Raw genomic sequence first — 15,623 nt, forward strand, 5'->3', positions numbered from 1 at the left:
AGTGGGTCAGAAGTTTAAATACACTCAATTAGTATTTGGTAGCATTACCTTTAAATTGTTTAACTTGGGTCAAACGTTTCGGGTAGCTTTCCACTGTAAGTTGGGTGAATTTTGGCCCATTCCTCCTGACAGAGCTGGTGTAACTGAGTCAGGTTTGTAGGCCTCCTTGCTCGCACACACTTTTTCAGTTCTGCCCACAACTTTTCTATACGATTGAGGTCAGGGCTTTGTGATGGCCACTCCAACACCTTGACTTTGTTGTCCTGAAGCCATTTTGCCACAACTTTGGAAGTATGCTTGGGGTCATTGTCCATTTGGAAGACCCATTTGCGACCAAGCTTTAACTTCCTGACTGATGTCTTGAGATGTTGCTTCAACATATCCACATAATTTTCCTCTTCCCTCATGATGCCATCTATTTTGTGAAGTGCACCAGTCCCTCCTTCAGAAAAGCATCCCCACAACATGATGCTGCCACCCCCGTGCTTCACGGTTGGGATGGTGTTCTTCGGCTTGCAAGCCTCCCCCTTTTTCCTCCTAACATAACGATGGTCATTAAGTCCAAACAGTTCTATTTTTGTTTCATCAGACCAGAGGACATTTCTCCAAAAAGTACGATCTTTGTCCCCATGTGCAGTTGCAAACCGTAGTCTGGCTTTTTTATGGCGGTTTTGGAGCAGTGGCTTCTTCCTTGCTGAGCGGCGTTTCAGATTATGTCGATATAGGACTCATTTGACTGTGGATATAGATACTTTTGTACCTGTTTCCCCCAGCATCTTCACAAGGTCCTTTGCTGTTGTTCTGCAATTACATTCATCCCTAGGAGACAGAACACGTCTCCTTCCTGAGCGGTATGACGGCTGCATGGTCCCGTGGTGTTTATACTTGCGTACTATTGTTTGTACAGATGAACGTGGTACCTTCAGGCGTTTGGAAATTGCTCCCAAGGATGAACCAGACTTGTGGAGGTCTACAATTGTTTTTCTGAGGTTTTGGCTGATTTCTTTTGATTTTCCCATGATATCAAGCAGAGTCACTGAGTTTGAAGGTAGGCCTTGAAATATATCCACAGGTACACCCCCAATTGACTCAAATGATGTTAGCCTATCAGAAGCTTCTAAAGCCATTACATAATTTTCTGGAATTTTCCAAGCTGTTTAAAAAAATGTAAAGGCACAGTCAACTTAATGTATGTAAACTTCTGACCCACTGGAATTGTGATACAGTGAATTATAAGTGAAATAATCTGCCTGTAAACAATTGTTGGAAAAATGACAAAGTAGATGTCCTAACCGACTTGCCAAAACTATAGTTTGTTAACAAGAAATTTGTGGAGTGGTTGAAAAACAAGTTTTAAGGACTCCAAACCTAAGTGCATGGAAACTTCCGACTTCAACTGTATCACAAAGCACCTCTGCTACACCACACTAACTACACACTTTTGTAATCGTTTAATTGCACAGTGATCCCAATATACTGTAGGTACACACAGTGATATGGATATAGAGATTACATAACAGAAAGTAATGGATCTGTGTTTGCTTTGTGCAGAGCGGCTGACAAGCTCCCACATGTCTTATCAAAACAGAGATTGCAGGAAGAGGAACGGTTATAAACATGCTGTGGTCTCCCATGACAACCGGTATGTCCCCATCTGGAGTTCTAGAACTGTTTATGAGGATGAGGAGGAGATGGATGAGGAGGAAGGAGGAGGAGGAAGCTACTGGAAGAACTGTTTATGAGGATGAGGAGGAGGTGGATGAGGAGGATGAGGAAGCTACTGGAAGAACTGTTTATGAGGATGAGGAGGATGAGGAGGATGAGGAGGATGAGGAAGCTACTGGAAGCTACTTGGTCAGGCAATGACCATAGTAGTTGGCATGACATGTTTTGTCAAGCCCATACAGTATGTCACAACAACAAAACAATATAACAAGATGATACCGTCTATAACAGACAAGATGATACAGTCTATAACAGACAAGATGATACAATGATAGTCTATAACAGACAAGATGATACAATGATACAGTCTATAACAGACAAGATGATACAGTCTATAACAGACAAGATGATACAATGATACAGTCTATAACAGACAAGATGATACAGTCTATAACAGACAAGATGATACAGTCTATAACAGACAAGATGATACAATGATACAGTCTATAACAGACAAGATGATACAGTCTATAACAGACAAGATGATACAGTCTATAACAGACAAGATGATACAGTCTATAACAGACAAGATGATACAGTCTATAACAGACAAGATGATACAGTCTATAACAGACAAGATGATACAGTCTATAACAGACAAGATGATACAGTCTATAACAGACAAGATGATACAGTCTATAACAGACAAGATGATACAGTCTATAACAGACAAGATGATACAGTCTAATAACAGACAAGATGATACAGTCTATAACAGACAAGATGATACAGTCTATAACAGACAAGATGATACCGTCTATAACAGACAAGATGATACCGTCTATAACAGACAAGATGATACAGTCTAAACGGCAACAGTGAAGAGGCAACATTGGGATGCTGGCCTTCTAGGCAGAGTTCCTCTGTCCAGTGTCTGTGTTCCTTTGCTCATTTTAATATTTTATTTTTATTGGCCAGTCTGAGATATGGCCAGCATCCCAGAGACACCTCTTCACTGTTGGCGTTGAGCCTGGTGTTTTGTGGGTACTATTTAATGAAGCTGCCAGTTGAGCACTTGCAAGGCGTCTGTTTCTCAAACTAGACATTCTAATGTACTTGTCCTCTTGCTCAGTTGTGCACCGGGGCCTCCCACTCCTCTTTCTATTCTGGTTAGAGACAGTTTGTGCTGTTCTGTGAAGGGAGTAGTACACAGCGTTGAACAAAATCTTCAGTTTCTTGGCAATTTCTCGCATGGAATAGCCTTCATTTCTCAGAACAAGAATAGACTGACAGGTTTCAGTATAAAGTTATTTGTTTCTGGCCATTTTGAGCCTGTAATCGAATCCACAAATGCTGATGCTCCAGATACTCAACTAGTCTAAAGAAGGCCAGTTTTATTGCTTCTTTAATCAGGACAAGAGTTTTCAGCTGTGCTAACATAATTGCAAAAGGATTTTCTAATGATCAATTAGCCTTTTAAAATGATAAACTTGGATTAGCTAACACAACGTGCCATTGGAACACAGGACTGATGGTTGCTGATAATGGGCCTCTGTTCGCCTATGTTGATATTCCATAAAAAAATCTGCCGTTTCCAGCTACAATAGTCATTTACAACATTAACTATGACTGCACTGTATTGCTGATCAATTTGATGTTCTTTTAATGGACAAAGAAATGTGCTTTTCTTTCAAAAACAAGGACATTTCTAAGTGACCCCAGACTTTTGAACGGTAGTGTGTATATATACGCGTACAGCAGGTCAGCCACCAGGGGGAGACTCGTCGAGGCCTGGTGACAGACAGAGTATACATCACGAGGCGATGGCTCCATCTGCTGGACGTGGCAGGTCTCGACGGGCTCTCCGGCCAGGACTAATTGGGGCTGATTGGGGATTGGTGAGTAATCAAGGGCTGATTGCTCACCAGCTGTACAAGTCCCATAAAGCTGCCAGAAGGGCAGCACACAGGGGAGAGACTAGGGGAGGAAAGGACTCCCGTATAGTTGGGGACGGTACCAGAGGAAACAGGAGGGAGTTCAGTTTTTGATCCCCACAGGATACAGCAAGACCCGGAGCCCAGAAGACGGTATCCCGGAGAGGGTCTCTTGGGGAAGACCTATTCTTTTCTGTTGGACTTTTATTTTAATAAACACCTTTGAAACTGAGCTAATCCTACTCTGTCCGTGTCTGATCTGTGTAAACAACTTGACCAAACCCCCTGGTCTGCCACAAGTGGTGGAGAATGCAGGCATCCTGATAATGTGTTCAGATCAGAGTTGATGTTTACGCAGCATCAGCATGGACGAGTTGATAGCTCAGTTCGTCTCGGCCCAACAAGCACAACAGGTGGTTCAGGAACGAACGCTGGAGGAACAGCGATTACAAAATGTCCGCCTCATTGAGGAAATCAAGAAGCTACAAGGAGGAGCGTCTACTGAATCACATCCAAACCAGTTCTTAATCAGGCTAACAGAAGATGACGACATCGAAACCTACCTCTGTACATTTGAACGGACGGCACTACGGGAAGGATGGCCAAGGCAGAAGTGGGCCAGTCTGCTGGCACCGTTCCTCTCTGGGAATGCCCAAAAGGCGTATTGGGAACGATGAACAGGTCGGCTATCTACGACGGACTGAAACGGGAGATACTCAGCCGCTACGGGTACAGCCTGGCCCATCGGGCTCAACGGTTCCCCCGAGCCGTTGAGATGAGCGACCTACTGCATGTCACCATGGGGTGGCTCCTAACCGACGTATCCACCCTCTCCATCCTTAAACAAAGTGGTCCTGGATCGCTTCCTACGGGCACTACCCCACGACATGACGAGGGCAGCGAGTCTATGTGTGCCCCAAACCTTGGAAGGCCTCCTGGAACCGGTGGAGACGCATCAGAACAATCAGGCCCTGCAGAGTGGGACCCGGGCTGAGTCGGCGACCCGTTCGAGGAGTCGGAAGGACAGCCCCACTGCTGTGTACCCTGAACCGACAGTCGGCAGGGCCAAGGGACTGCAAACCCGTGGAGAGGGCCGACCCGCCACCGACGACCCCAGGTAGATGGAGACCAAAGGAGGTGTTTTGAGTGTGGCGCCCGGGGGCACACTGCCTGGAATTGCCCGGCTCGAGAGGAGTCGATGCCATCAGCAAGCCCCGGAGGTGAGGTGGGTCACGCAGTGAACTACGTCACCTCCTGTTGGGCACACCACAAATCAACTGCACTCATGGTCCCGGTGAAGGTTGACGGACACGACATGGAAGCTCTATTAGATACCGGAAGTATGGTTACCCTCGTAACCACGAGCCTGCTGTACCAGGATACCGAACGTGGTAGGGAGATGTCCATTTCCTGTGTTCACGGGGACACGAAGCGGTATCCAACCGTATGGGCCAACATCATGACGCCAAAAGGGAACTGCCAGATGATGGTGGGTGCAGTACCAGAGTTGCCGGTACCTCTCCTACAGGGACGAGATTGTCTGCGGTTCGCGGCCCTGTGGAGGCACGAGCTGAGGAAGAAGGTACGAGCCAGCCGAAGACGAGAGCGAGGACGACTCATTGCTTGTGCGGCCCGGAAGCAAACGGTTAATCACCCTGTATCTACGGGTCCGGAGTCAGAGGGGGTGCCGAAACCCGACTCCCCCAGGGGAACCACAGGATGAAGAGCACAGCCTCCCCCTCCTCTATTTCGAGGGGCCACTCGAGACACCCCCTGGGGGCCAACTGAGGGACGACCCAGTGGGAGGATCCTAACTTGAAAGCCTCCACAGCCCAAGTGGTAGGAGTGGATGGACAGCTACTTCCGGGGGTGAGTGACTGGCGATACCCCCATTTCCAAATCAAGAATAACCTTTTGTATCAGGTGTCGCACCAACAGGGGGAACTTCGAGAGGTATTGTTGCTGCCCCGATGGTACGTGGGAACCGTTCTTCAGCTGGCCCACACCCACCTGGGAATGGAGAAGACCCGGGAATGGATCGCTGCCCGGTTTCACTGGCCCGGGATTAGGAGGGCCGTGGAAGGTTACTGTCGCAGCTGCCCAGAGTGTCAAATGACTGCCCCAAAGGCACACTACCGAAACCCACTGGACCCCCTACCGATCATCGGGGTGTCCTTTGAACGCATTGCCATGGACATAGTGGAACCCCTGGTAAAAACAGCACGAGGACACCAGTACATCCTGGTAATAGTGGACTATGCCACCCGGTATCCCGAGGCCATTCCCCTACGGGCGGTGGTATCCAAGGGAATCGCCCGGGAGCTGTTCCACCTCTTTAGCCGGGTGGGCATCCCAAACGAGATCCTGACAGACCAAGGTACTGAGTTTATGTCCCGCCTAATGAAAGATTTGTGTGCCCTCCTGCAGATCAAGCAGATCCGGACCTCCGTCTTCCACCCGCAGACGGGTGGGCTCGTCGAGCGGTTCAATAAAATGCTCAAACAAATGCTGCGGAAGGTCATCGAGCAGGACGGGAAGAACTGGGACCAGCTACCACCCCACCTAATGTTCTCAATCTGAGAAGTACACCAGTCCTCCACTGGGTTTTCCCCTTTCGAACTCCTCTACGGGAGGAGGCCACAAGGCCTACTGGACCTCGCCAAAGAGGTGTGGGAAGCCCAATTGACCCCTTTACACAGCGTGGAGACGATGAGGGAGCGGATGACAGCCATATGGCCCGTCGTGAGGGAACATATGGAGAAGGCCCAACTCGCCCAAGCCCAGGTCTACAATCGGGGAGTCCAGCCCCAAGAATTCCAGGTGGGAGACAGGGTGTTGGTCTTAATCCCCACGGCCGAAAGTAAGTTCCTGGCAACATGGCACGGACCATACGAGGTGATAGAGAAGTTGGGCCTGTCAATTACCGCGTATGGCAACCGGGGAGACAGAAATCCCAACAGATTTATCACGTGAACTTGTTGAAGAAGTGGCACGAGAGGACAGCCTTGGCCGTGTTATGGTGGTTATGGTGAGGACCCAGGACGCCAATGGTACCAGTGGTGGTCCCGAGCAATGAGGACCTCGACCCAGCCCAAAAGCATGAGCTCAGGGAGCTCGTCGATCGGAACACGGCGGTGTTCTCCGAGAAGCCTGGCCGCACGACCCTCATTGAACACCACATCCGTACCCGGCCCGGGGAAATTATACAAAAGAGGCCATATCGGATTCCGGATGCCCGAAGGGAGGCCGTGAAACAGGAAGTGGAGGCTATGCTGAGGATGGGGGTTGTTGAAGAGTCTCACAGTGCATGGTGCAGCCCCATCATGTTGGTGCCCAAACCGGATGGTAGCCCGCGCTTCTGTTATGATTTCCGGGGTGTGAAAGACATAAGCTTGTTCGACGCCTACCCCATGCCGAGGGTGGACGAGCTCATCAACCGATTGGGAATGGCCCGGTACATCAGCACCCTTGACTTGACCATCGATATTGGCAGGTACCGTTGGCAGCCTCCTCCCGGGAGAAGACGGCGTTTTCGACACCAGACGGGTTGCATCAGTACCGGGTGCTCCCGTTCGGTCTCCACGGAGCCCCGCCCACATTCCAGCGACTGATGAACAAAGTACTTCGACCCCACCAGCAGTACGCAGCGGCCTATTTGGATGATATCATCATCCACTACCAAGGTTGGGAAGAGCACCTGACGCGCCTCCAGGCAGTGCTGGACGCGCTCACACAAGCCGGGTTGACCGCGAACCCCAAGAAAAGCAAACTAGCATTCGAGGAGACGAAGTACCTGGGGTATTTGATTGGACGGGGGAAAGTCAAGCCCCAGGAGAGGAAGGTTCACGCGGTACGTGACTGGCCCGTTCCACACACCAAGACACAGGTTAAGTCCTTCCTGGGACTGGCAGGATACTATAGCCGGTTTATCCTCAACTTTGCGGCTATAGCTTCCCCCCTCACCGATCTAACCAGGGCCCGCCTCCCGAAAACAGTGAAATGGACGGACGAAACAGAAGCGGCGTTCAGCCGCCTGAAGGAAGCTCTGTGCTCCCATCCGATTCTCATAACGCCGATTTCCAGGTGCCGATGGTGGTCCAGACGGATGCATGTGACATGGGACTAGGGGCCGTTCTGTCCCAGATACACGACAGGGAGGAGCACCCCATCATGTACATCAGCAGAAAGCTGATACCCAGAGAGAAAAAGTACTCTATTGTTGAGAAAGAGTGTCTAGTGGTGTGGTGGGCACTAGACACTCAAGTATTACCTGCTAGGTACTAATATATATATATATATATATACACACACTACATGACCAAAAGTATGTAGACACCGGCTCGTCAAACATCTCATAAAAAAATCATGGTCATTAATATGTAGTTGGTCCCCCCCTTGGCTGCTATAACAGCCTCCACTCTTCTGGGAAGGCTTTCCACTAGACTTGCTTCCATTCAGCCACAAGAGCATTAGTGAGGTCATGCACTGATGTTGGGGCCGATTAGGCCAGGCTCGCAATCGGTGTTCGATGGGGTTGAGGGCAGGCCAGTCAGGTTCTTCCACACCGATCTCGACAAACCTTTTCTGTATGGACCTCGTTTTATGCACAGCGGCATGGTCATGCTGAAACAGGAAAGGGCCTTCCCCAAACTGTTGCCACAAAGTTGGAAGCACAGAATCGTCTAGAATGTCATTGTATGCTGTTCGGTTAAGATTTCCCTTCACTGGAAGGGGCCTAGGTCGAACCATAAAAAACAGCCCCAGACCATTATTCCTCCTCCACCAAACTTTACAGTTGGCACTATGCATTGGGGCAGGTAGCGTTCTCTGGCATCCGCCAAACCCAGATTTGTCAGTCAGACTGCCAGATGGTGAAGCGTGATTAATCACTCTAGAAAGTCCAATGGCAGTGAGCTTTACACCACTCCAGCTGACACTTGACATTGCGCATGGTGATCTTAGGCTTGTGTGCGGCTGCTCGGCCATGGAAACCCATTTCATGAAACTCCTGATGAACAGTTATTGTGCTGACGTTGCTCCCAGAGGCAGTTTGGAACACGGTAGTGAGTGATGCAACCAAGGACATGATTTTTACGCGCTACATGATTCAACACTCGTCGGTCCCATTCTCTGAGGTTGTGTGGCCTACAACTTCGCGGATGAGCCGTTGTTGCTCCTAGACGTTTCCACTTCACAATAACAGCACTTGACCGGGGCAGCTCTAGCAGGGCATACATTTTACAAACTGACTTGTTGGAAAAGTGTCAATCTATGACGGTGCAACGTTAAAAGTCACTGAGCACTTCAGTAAGGCCATTCTACTTCCAATGTTTGTCTATGGAGATTGCATGGCTGTGTGCTAAATTTTATACACCTGTCGGTACAGATGTAGCTGAAATAGTCCAGTCCACTCATTTGAAGGGGTGTCCACATACTTTTGTATATACAGTACCAGTCAAAAGTTTGGAACACCTAGTCATTACAGGGTTTGTCTTTATTTTTGCTATTTTCTACATTGTAGAATAATAGTGAAGACATCAAAACTATGAAATAACACATATGGAATCATGTAGTAACCAAAAAAGTATAAAACAAATCAAAATATATTTTATATTTGAGATTCCTCAAAGTAGCCACCCTTTGCCTTGATGACAGCTTTGCACACGCTTGGCATTCTCTTAACCAGCTTCACCTGGAATGCTTTTCCACCAGTCTTGACGGAATTCCCACATATGCTGAGCACTTGTTGGCTGCTTTTCCTTCACTCTGTGGTCCAACTCATCCCAAACCATCTCAATTGGGTTGAGGTCAGATGATTGTAGAGAACAGGTCATCTGATGCAGCACTCCATCACTCTCCTTCTTAGTCAAATAGCCCTTACACAGCCTTGAGGTATGTTGGGTCATTCTCCTGTTGAAAAACAAAAGTCCCAATAAGGGCAAACCAGATGGGTTGGCGTATCGTTGCAGAATGCTGTGGTAGCCATGCTGGTTAAGTGTGTCTTGAATTGTAAATAAATCACTGACAGTGTCACCAGCAAAGCATCCTCACACCATAACACCTCCTCTTACATGCTTCACGTTGGGAACCACACATGTGGAGATCATCTGTTCACATACTCTGCGTCTCACAGAGACACTGCTGTTGGAACCAAAAATCGCAAATTTGGACTCATCGGACTAAATGACAGATGTCCATTGCTCGTGTTTCTTGGCCCAAGCAAGTCTCTTCTTCTTATTGGTGTCCTTTAGTAGTGGTTTCTTTGCAGCAATTCCACCATGAAGGCCTGATTCACTCAGTCTCCTCTGAACAGTTGATGTTGAGATGTGTCTGTTACTTGAACTCTGTGAAGCATTTATTTGGGATGCAATTTCTGAGGCTTGTAACTATAATGAACTTATCCTCTGCAGCAGAGGTAACTCTGGGTCTTCCTTTCCTGTGGCAGTCCTCATGAGAGCCAGTTTCATCATAGCACTTGATGGGTTTTGCGACTGCACTTGAATAAAGTTTCAAAGTTCTTGACATTTTCTGTGTTTACTGACCTTCATGTCTTAAAGTAATGATGGACTGTCATTTCACTTTGCTTATTTGAGCTGTTCTTGCCATAATATGGACTTGGTCTTTTACCAAATAGGCCTATACTCTGTATACCACCCTTGTCACAACACAACTAATTGGCTCAAACGCAGTAAGGAAAGAAATTCCACAAATTAACTTTTAACCAGTTAATTGAAATGCATTCCAGGTGACTACCTCATGAAGCTAGTTGAGAGAATACCAAGAGTGTGCAAAGCTGTCATCAAGGCAAAGGGTGGCTACTTTGAAGAATCTCAAATATAAAATGTTTCGATTTCACATTTTTTTGGTTACTACATGATTCCATATGTGTTAATTCATAGTTTTTATGTCTTCACTATTATTCTACAATGTAGAAAATAGTAAAAATAAAGAAAAACCCTGGAATGAGTAGGTGTGTCCAAACTTGTGACTGGGACTGTATATACTGAACAAAAATATAAACACATCATGTAACAATATTACAAAGTTACAGTTCACATAATCTGGGCAGGGGCGCAGCCATGGGTGGGTCTGGGAGGGCATATGCCCACCCACTTGGATCCAGGCCCAGCCAATCAGAATAAGTTTTTCCCACAAAAGAGCTTTATTACAGACAGAAATACTCCTCAGTTTCATCAGCTGTCTGGGTGGCTGGTCTCAGACGATGTGGAGGTCCTGGGCTGGCGTGGTTACACGTGGTCTGCGGTTGTGAGGCCGGTTGGACGTACTGACAAATTCTCTAAAACGACGATTATGGTAGAGAATTTAACATTCAATTATCTGGCAGCAGCTCTGGTGAACATTCCTGCAGTCAGCATGCCAATTGGCCTCTCCCTCAAAACTTAAGATCTCTGTGGCATTTTATTTTGACAAAACTGTACATTTTAGAGTGACATTTTATTGTCCCCAGCACAAGGTGCACCTGTGTAATGATCATGCTGTCTAATCAGCTTATTAATATGCCACACCTGTCAGGTGGATGGATTTTCTTGGCAATTGAGAAATGCTCACTAACAGGGATTTAAACAAATTTGTTCACAAAATATGGGATCTTTTATTTCAGCTCATGAAACATGGGACCAACACTTTACATGTTGCATTCATGTTTTTGTTCAGTATAATATCGCTAATTCTTGTCAATTATATGCAATTAGTTTGTTGTTGAACACATCTGGCTGACTGAAAGGTAAAGAATTAATTCTACATACTAATGGGAAAGGAATGTTAATTCTGGATGAGCTGAATCTATCACAAGCCAGCTCTCAGGGTTGTTGTTAGTGAATCTAAGACGCACAACAGTCAAATATCACACAGAAAAAAATACAGCAACCTGTTGTTGAACTAAAATTACACTAAACATTTTCCTCAACTAGTGTCAAAACATACCCAGGACTCTATGTTAACTGAGTGTCCATTGGCTGCTATTCTCTGTATTCAACAGAAAGCTCTTAAAACAGGGTCAGTGACCAAGAACAAAGACAGAATCCCCTCCCACTTGTTTCCAATGACGTACAACTGGGATACAACAAGGCAGGGAAAAGCAGAGTCTTCATTCACCTTCCCCTGCCTTGCTGCATGTATCTTCATTCACCTTCCCCTGCCTTGCTGCATGTATCTTCATTCACCTTCCCCTGCCTTGCTGCATGTATCTACATTCACCTTCCCCTGCCTTGCTGCATGTATCTACATTCACCTTCCCCTGCCTTGCTGCATGTATCTACATTCACCTTCCCCTGCCTTGCTGCATGTATCTACATTCACCTTCCCCTGCCTTGCTGCATGTATCTACATTCACCTTCCCCTGCCTTGCTGCATGTATCTACATTCACCTTCCCCTGCCTTGCTGCATGTATCTACATTCACCTTCCCCTGCCTTGCTGCATGTATCTACATTCACCTTCCCCTGCCTTGCTGCATGTATCTTCATTCACCTTCCCCTGCCTTGCTGCATGTATCTACATTCACCTTCCCCTGCATGTCTACATTCACCTTCCCCTGCCTTGCTGCATGTATCTACATTCACCTTCCCCTGCCTTGCTGCATGTATCTACATTCACCTTCCCCTGCCTTGCTGCATGTATCTACATTCACCTTCCCCTGCCTTGCTGCATGTATCTACATTCACCTTCCCCTGCCTTGCTGCATGTATCTACATTCACCTTCCCCTGCCTTGCTGCATGCACAACAGTGAAGTCTACAGGGGGTTAACAGTGACGCCTGAGTGGTTTTAATAAAGATGGCTCAAGGCTGGGTGGTTTTAATAAAGATGGCTCAAGGCCGGGTGGTTTTAATAAAGATGGCTCAAGGCTGGGTGGTTTTAATAAAGATGGCTCAAGGCCGGGTGGTTTTAATAAAGATGGCTCAAGGCTGGGTGGTTTTAATAAAGATGGCTCAAGGCCGGGTGGTTTTAATAAAGATGGCTCAAGGCCGGGTGGTTTTAATAAAGATGGCTCAAGGCCGGGTGGTTTTAATAAAGATGGCTCAAGGCTGGGTGGTTTTAATAAAGATGGCTCAAGGCTGGGTGGTTTTAATAAAGATGGCTCAAGGCCGGGTGGTTTTAATAAAGATGGCTCAAGGCTGGGTGGTTTTAATAAAGATGGCTCAAGGCTGGGTGGTTTTAATAAAGATGGCTCAAGGCCGGGTGGTTTTAATAAAGATGGCTCAAGGCCGGGTGGTTTTAATAAAGATGGCTCAAGGCCGGGTGGTTTTAATAAAGATGGCTCAAGGCCGGGTGGTTTTAATAAAGATGGCTCAAGGCCGGGTGGTTTTAATAAAGATGGCTCAAGGCCGGGTGGTTTTAATAAAGATGGCTCAAGGCTGGGTGGTTTTAATAAAGATGGCTCAAGGCTGGGTGGTTTTAATAAAGATGGCTCAAGGCCGGGTGGTTTTAATAAAGATGGCTCAAGGCTGGGTGGTTTTAATAAAGATGGCTCAAGGCCGGGTGGTTTTAATAAAGATGGCTCAAGGCCGGGTGGTTTTAATAAAGATGGCTCAAGGCCGGGTGGTTTTAATAAAGATGGCTCAAGGCCGGGTGGTTTTAATAAAGATGGCTCAAGGCTGGGTGGTTTTAATAAAGATGGCTCAAGGCTGGGTGGTTTTAATAAAGATGGCTCAAGGCCGGGTGGTTTTAATAAAGATGGCTCAAGGCCGGGTGGTTTTAATAAAGATGGCTCAAGGCTGGGTGGTTTTAATAAAGATGGCTCAAGGCTGGGTGGTTTTAATAAAGATGGCTCAAGGCCGGGTGGTTTTAATAAAGATGGCTCAAGGCCGGGTGGTTTTAATAAAGATGGCTCAAGGCCGAGTGGTTTTAATAAAGATGGCTCAAGGCCGGGTGGTTTTAATAAAGATGGCTCAAGGCCGAGTGGTTTTAATAAAGATGGCTCAAGGCCGAGTGGTTTTAATAAAGATGGCTCAAGGCCGAGTGGTTTTAATAAAGATGGCTCAAGGCCGAGTAGGTTTTTTACCTTCAGCATCCTAATCTCTCTCAGAGCGATCCTCTTAATGACTGGATCGTCTTCAGACTCCACGAACTTCTTGATGGCAACGATCTGTCCCGTGTCCCTGTTCCTGCACTTGAACACGACGCCGTAGGACCCCTCTCCGATCTTCCCCATCTTCTCATACTTGTCCATGGTGATGTCCGAGGACTGACTGGGAGTGGTAGTAGTCGCAGAGCAGTCGACCAGGTCCAGCAGATTTACACTTGTTTTGGTCCAAGAAACGCAGTATGGGATGGCCCTTGACTTGAGATCTTAAAAACAAACCAGTACATCAGTGTGTAAGAAGTTTCTGATTTTAAAGAGCAATACATTATTATTATAAAAAAAAATTAATCAGGTTTTCCTTGGGAATTAAATACTGATACATTCGTTTTTTTGTTGTTCTGTTATTACATTTCTGACTCAAATGTTTGTATCCTGACGCTAACTTAACTGTAGAGCTGAATGAATGCATTTTCATTCTTGTGTAGGGATGCCAAAGAAAATGATATTCTACACCGTGTGTGTGTCCCCAAATGCCCCAAAAACATGTCAAAGTGAATGGGACCAGCAGGCATGAAAAAGCCATGAGATATAAGAGCCCTGGCAAGAGAAAATGTTGCGTTGCCTAAACGTATCTAGCCACCAACATGTTATTGTTGTCAACAGTGTCCCAAAAAACCCCAAAAGACTGGTGTGGAGGTCGTAAAAACCAAACTGGACCCCCCCCCCATAAAAACCAGAAGGGGGGGGGTTTGTATAATAACACCTGCTGCACCTACTGCAAACAGAACATAACCTATCGTTACTGTATATTAAACAAGTGGTTGCTTTTAATAATGGCTTAACGGATAACGCAATGATCATATCACGTGTATAGGAGCCCCAAACATAAACCTAAAATCTAATTCTAGTTAAAGATTAATTTATTCGCTTGTGGAAACCTTACACCTGCCTTTGGACAGTTCGATTGCGTAACGAAAACATTTGCATTGCAAAGTATATACAGGTCTTCCAAGGTAAACAGGGAAAGAAAACAATTGTGTTTTCAACTTCTGTAAAGGCAATACAAATCAAAGTCCTTCACTATACATACAACCGTCTACCTGGCTAGGTCAACGCCTATTAAAACACATTAACTCAAATAATTGTGTCATAAAGCCAACACATAAATAAAAGCGAAAAAACGAGCATGCCATAAAAATGTAGAGTACTCAAAATAAAATTGCATGTTTACAAAACAAGTTATAATCTCAACACTACATACATTTAATATGAGTCGATATGGTTATTGGTCATATTCAAAGCTATACTTACTTCCAGGTCTCGTTTGGATGCACAGTTTTGCAAAATAAGGAATTTAGAGCGGAGAGAACGATAAACCGAGGAGAGCGGAGATGGACATTCACGGTGTTGGAACGACTGGTCGAGCTGCTGTCTCTCTTTCCGAAGGCTTTCGCTTTCAGCCTGGTCCCCATAGGAACAGACTCCACCCCCTCTTCAGCCTGGTCCCCATAGGAACAGACTCCACCCCCTCTTCAGCCTGGTCCCCATAGGAACAGACTCCACCCCCTCTTCAGCCTGGTCCCCATAGGAACAGACTCCACCCCTTCTTCAGCCTGGTCCCCATAGGAACAGACTCCACCCCCTCTTCAGCCTGGTCCCCATAGGAACAGACTCCACCCCTTCTTCAGCCTGGTCCCCATAACAGACTCCACCCCCTCTTCAGCCTGGTCCCCATAGGAACAGACTCCACCCCCTCTTCAGCCTGGTCCCCATAGGAACAGACTCCACCCCCTCTTCAGCCTGGTCCCCATAGGAACAGCTCACCCCTTTTTCAGCCTGGTCCCCATAGGAACTGACTCCACCCCCTCTTCAGCCTGGTCCCCATAGGACAGACTCCACCCCTTCTTCAGCCTGGTCCCCATAGGAACAGACTCCACCCCCTCACACACACTTTCAGCCTGGTCCCCATAGGAACAGACTC

At 46.8% G+C, this 15,623-nt stretch overlaps 1 protein-coding gene across 2 annotated transcripts in view; it reads right to left on the reverse strand.

The window, feature by feature from the left end:
* The window catches only part of cdkl1 (cyclin dependent kinase like 1 (CDC2 related kinase)), a 24,631-nt gene extending 9,397 nt beyond the window's left edge, over positions 1-15,234 (reverse strand). Inside the window, exons 1-2 of one of the 2 annotated variants that reach the window (XM_014194945.2) lie at positions 14,954-15,234; positions 13,622-13,908 (exon numbers count right to left, since the gene is read on the reverse strand). In XM_014194945.2, coding sequence (XP_014050420.1) covers positions 13,622-13,789 — 168 coding nt within the window. In that variant the 5' untranslated portion in view covers positions 13,790-13,908; positions 14,954-15,234. The remainder of the gene's footprint in view (positions 1-13,621; positions 13,909-14,953) is intronic. The other variant, XM_045709183.1, reaches the window with a different exon arrangement.
* Between the last annotated feature and the right edge of the window lie 389 nt (positions 15,235-15,623).

The sequence above is a fragment of the Salmo salar genome, chromosome ssa01 (assembly GCF_905237065.1).
Source record: "Salmo salar chromosome ssa01, Ssal_v3.1, whole genome shotgun sequence".
NCBI classification, from domain to species: domain Eukaryota; kingdom Metazoa; phylum Chordata; class Actinopteri; order Salmoniformes; family Salmonidae; genus Salmo; species Salmo salar.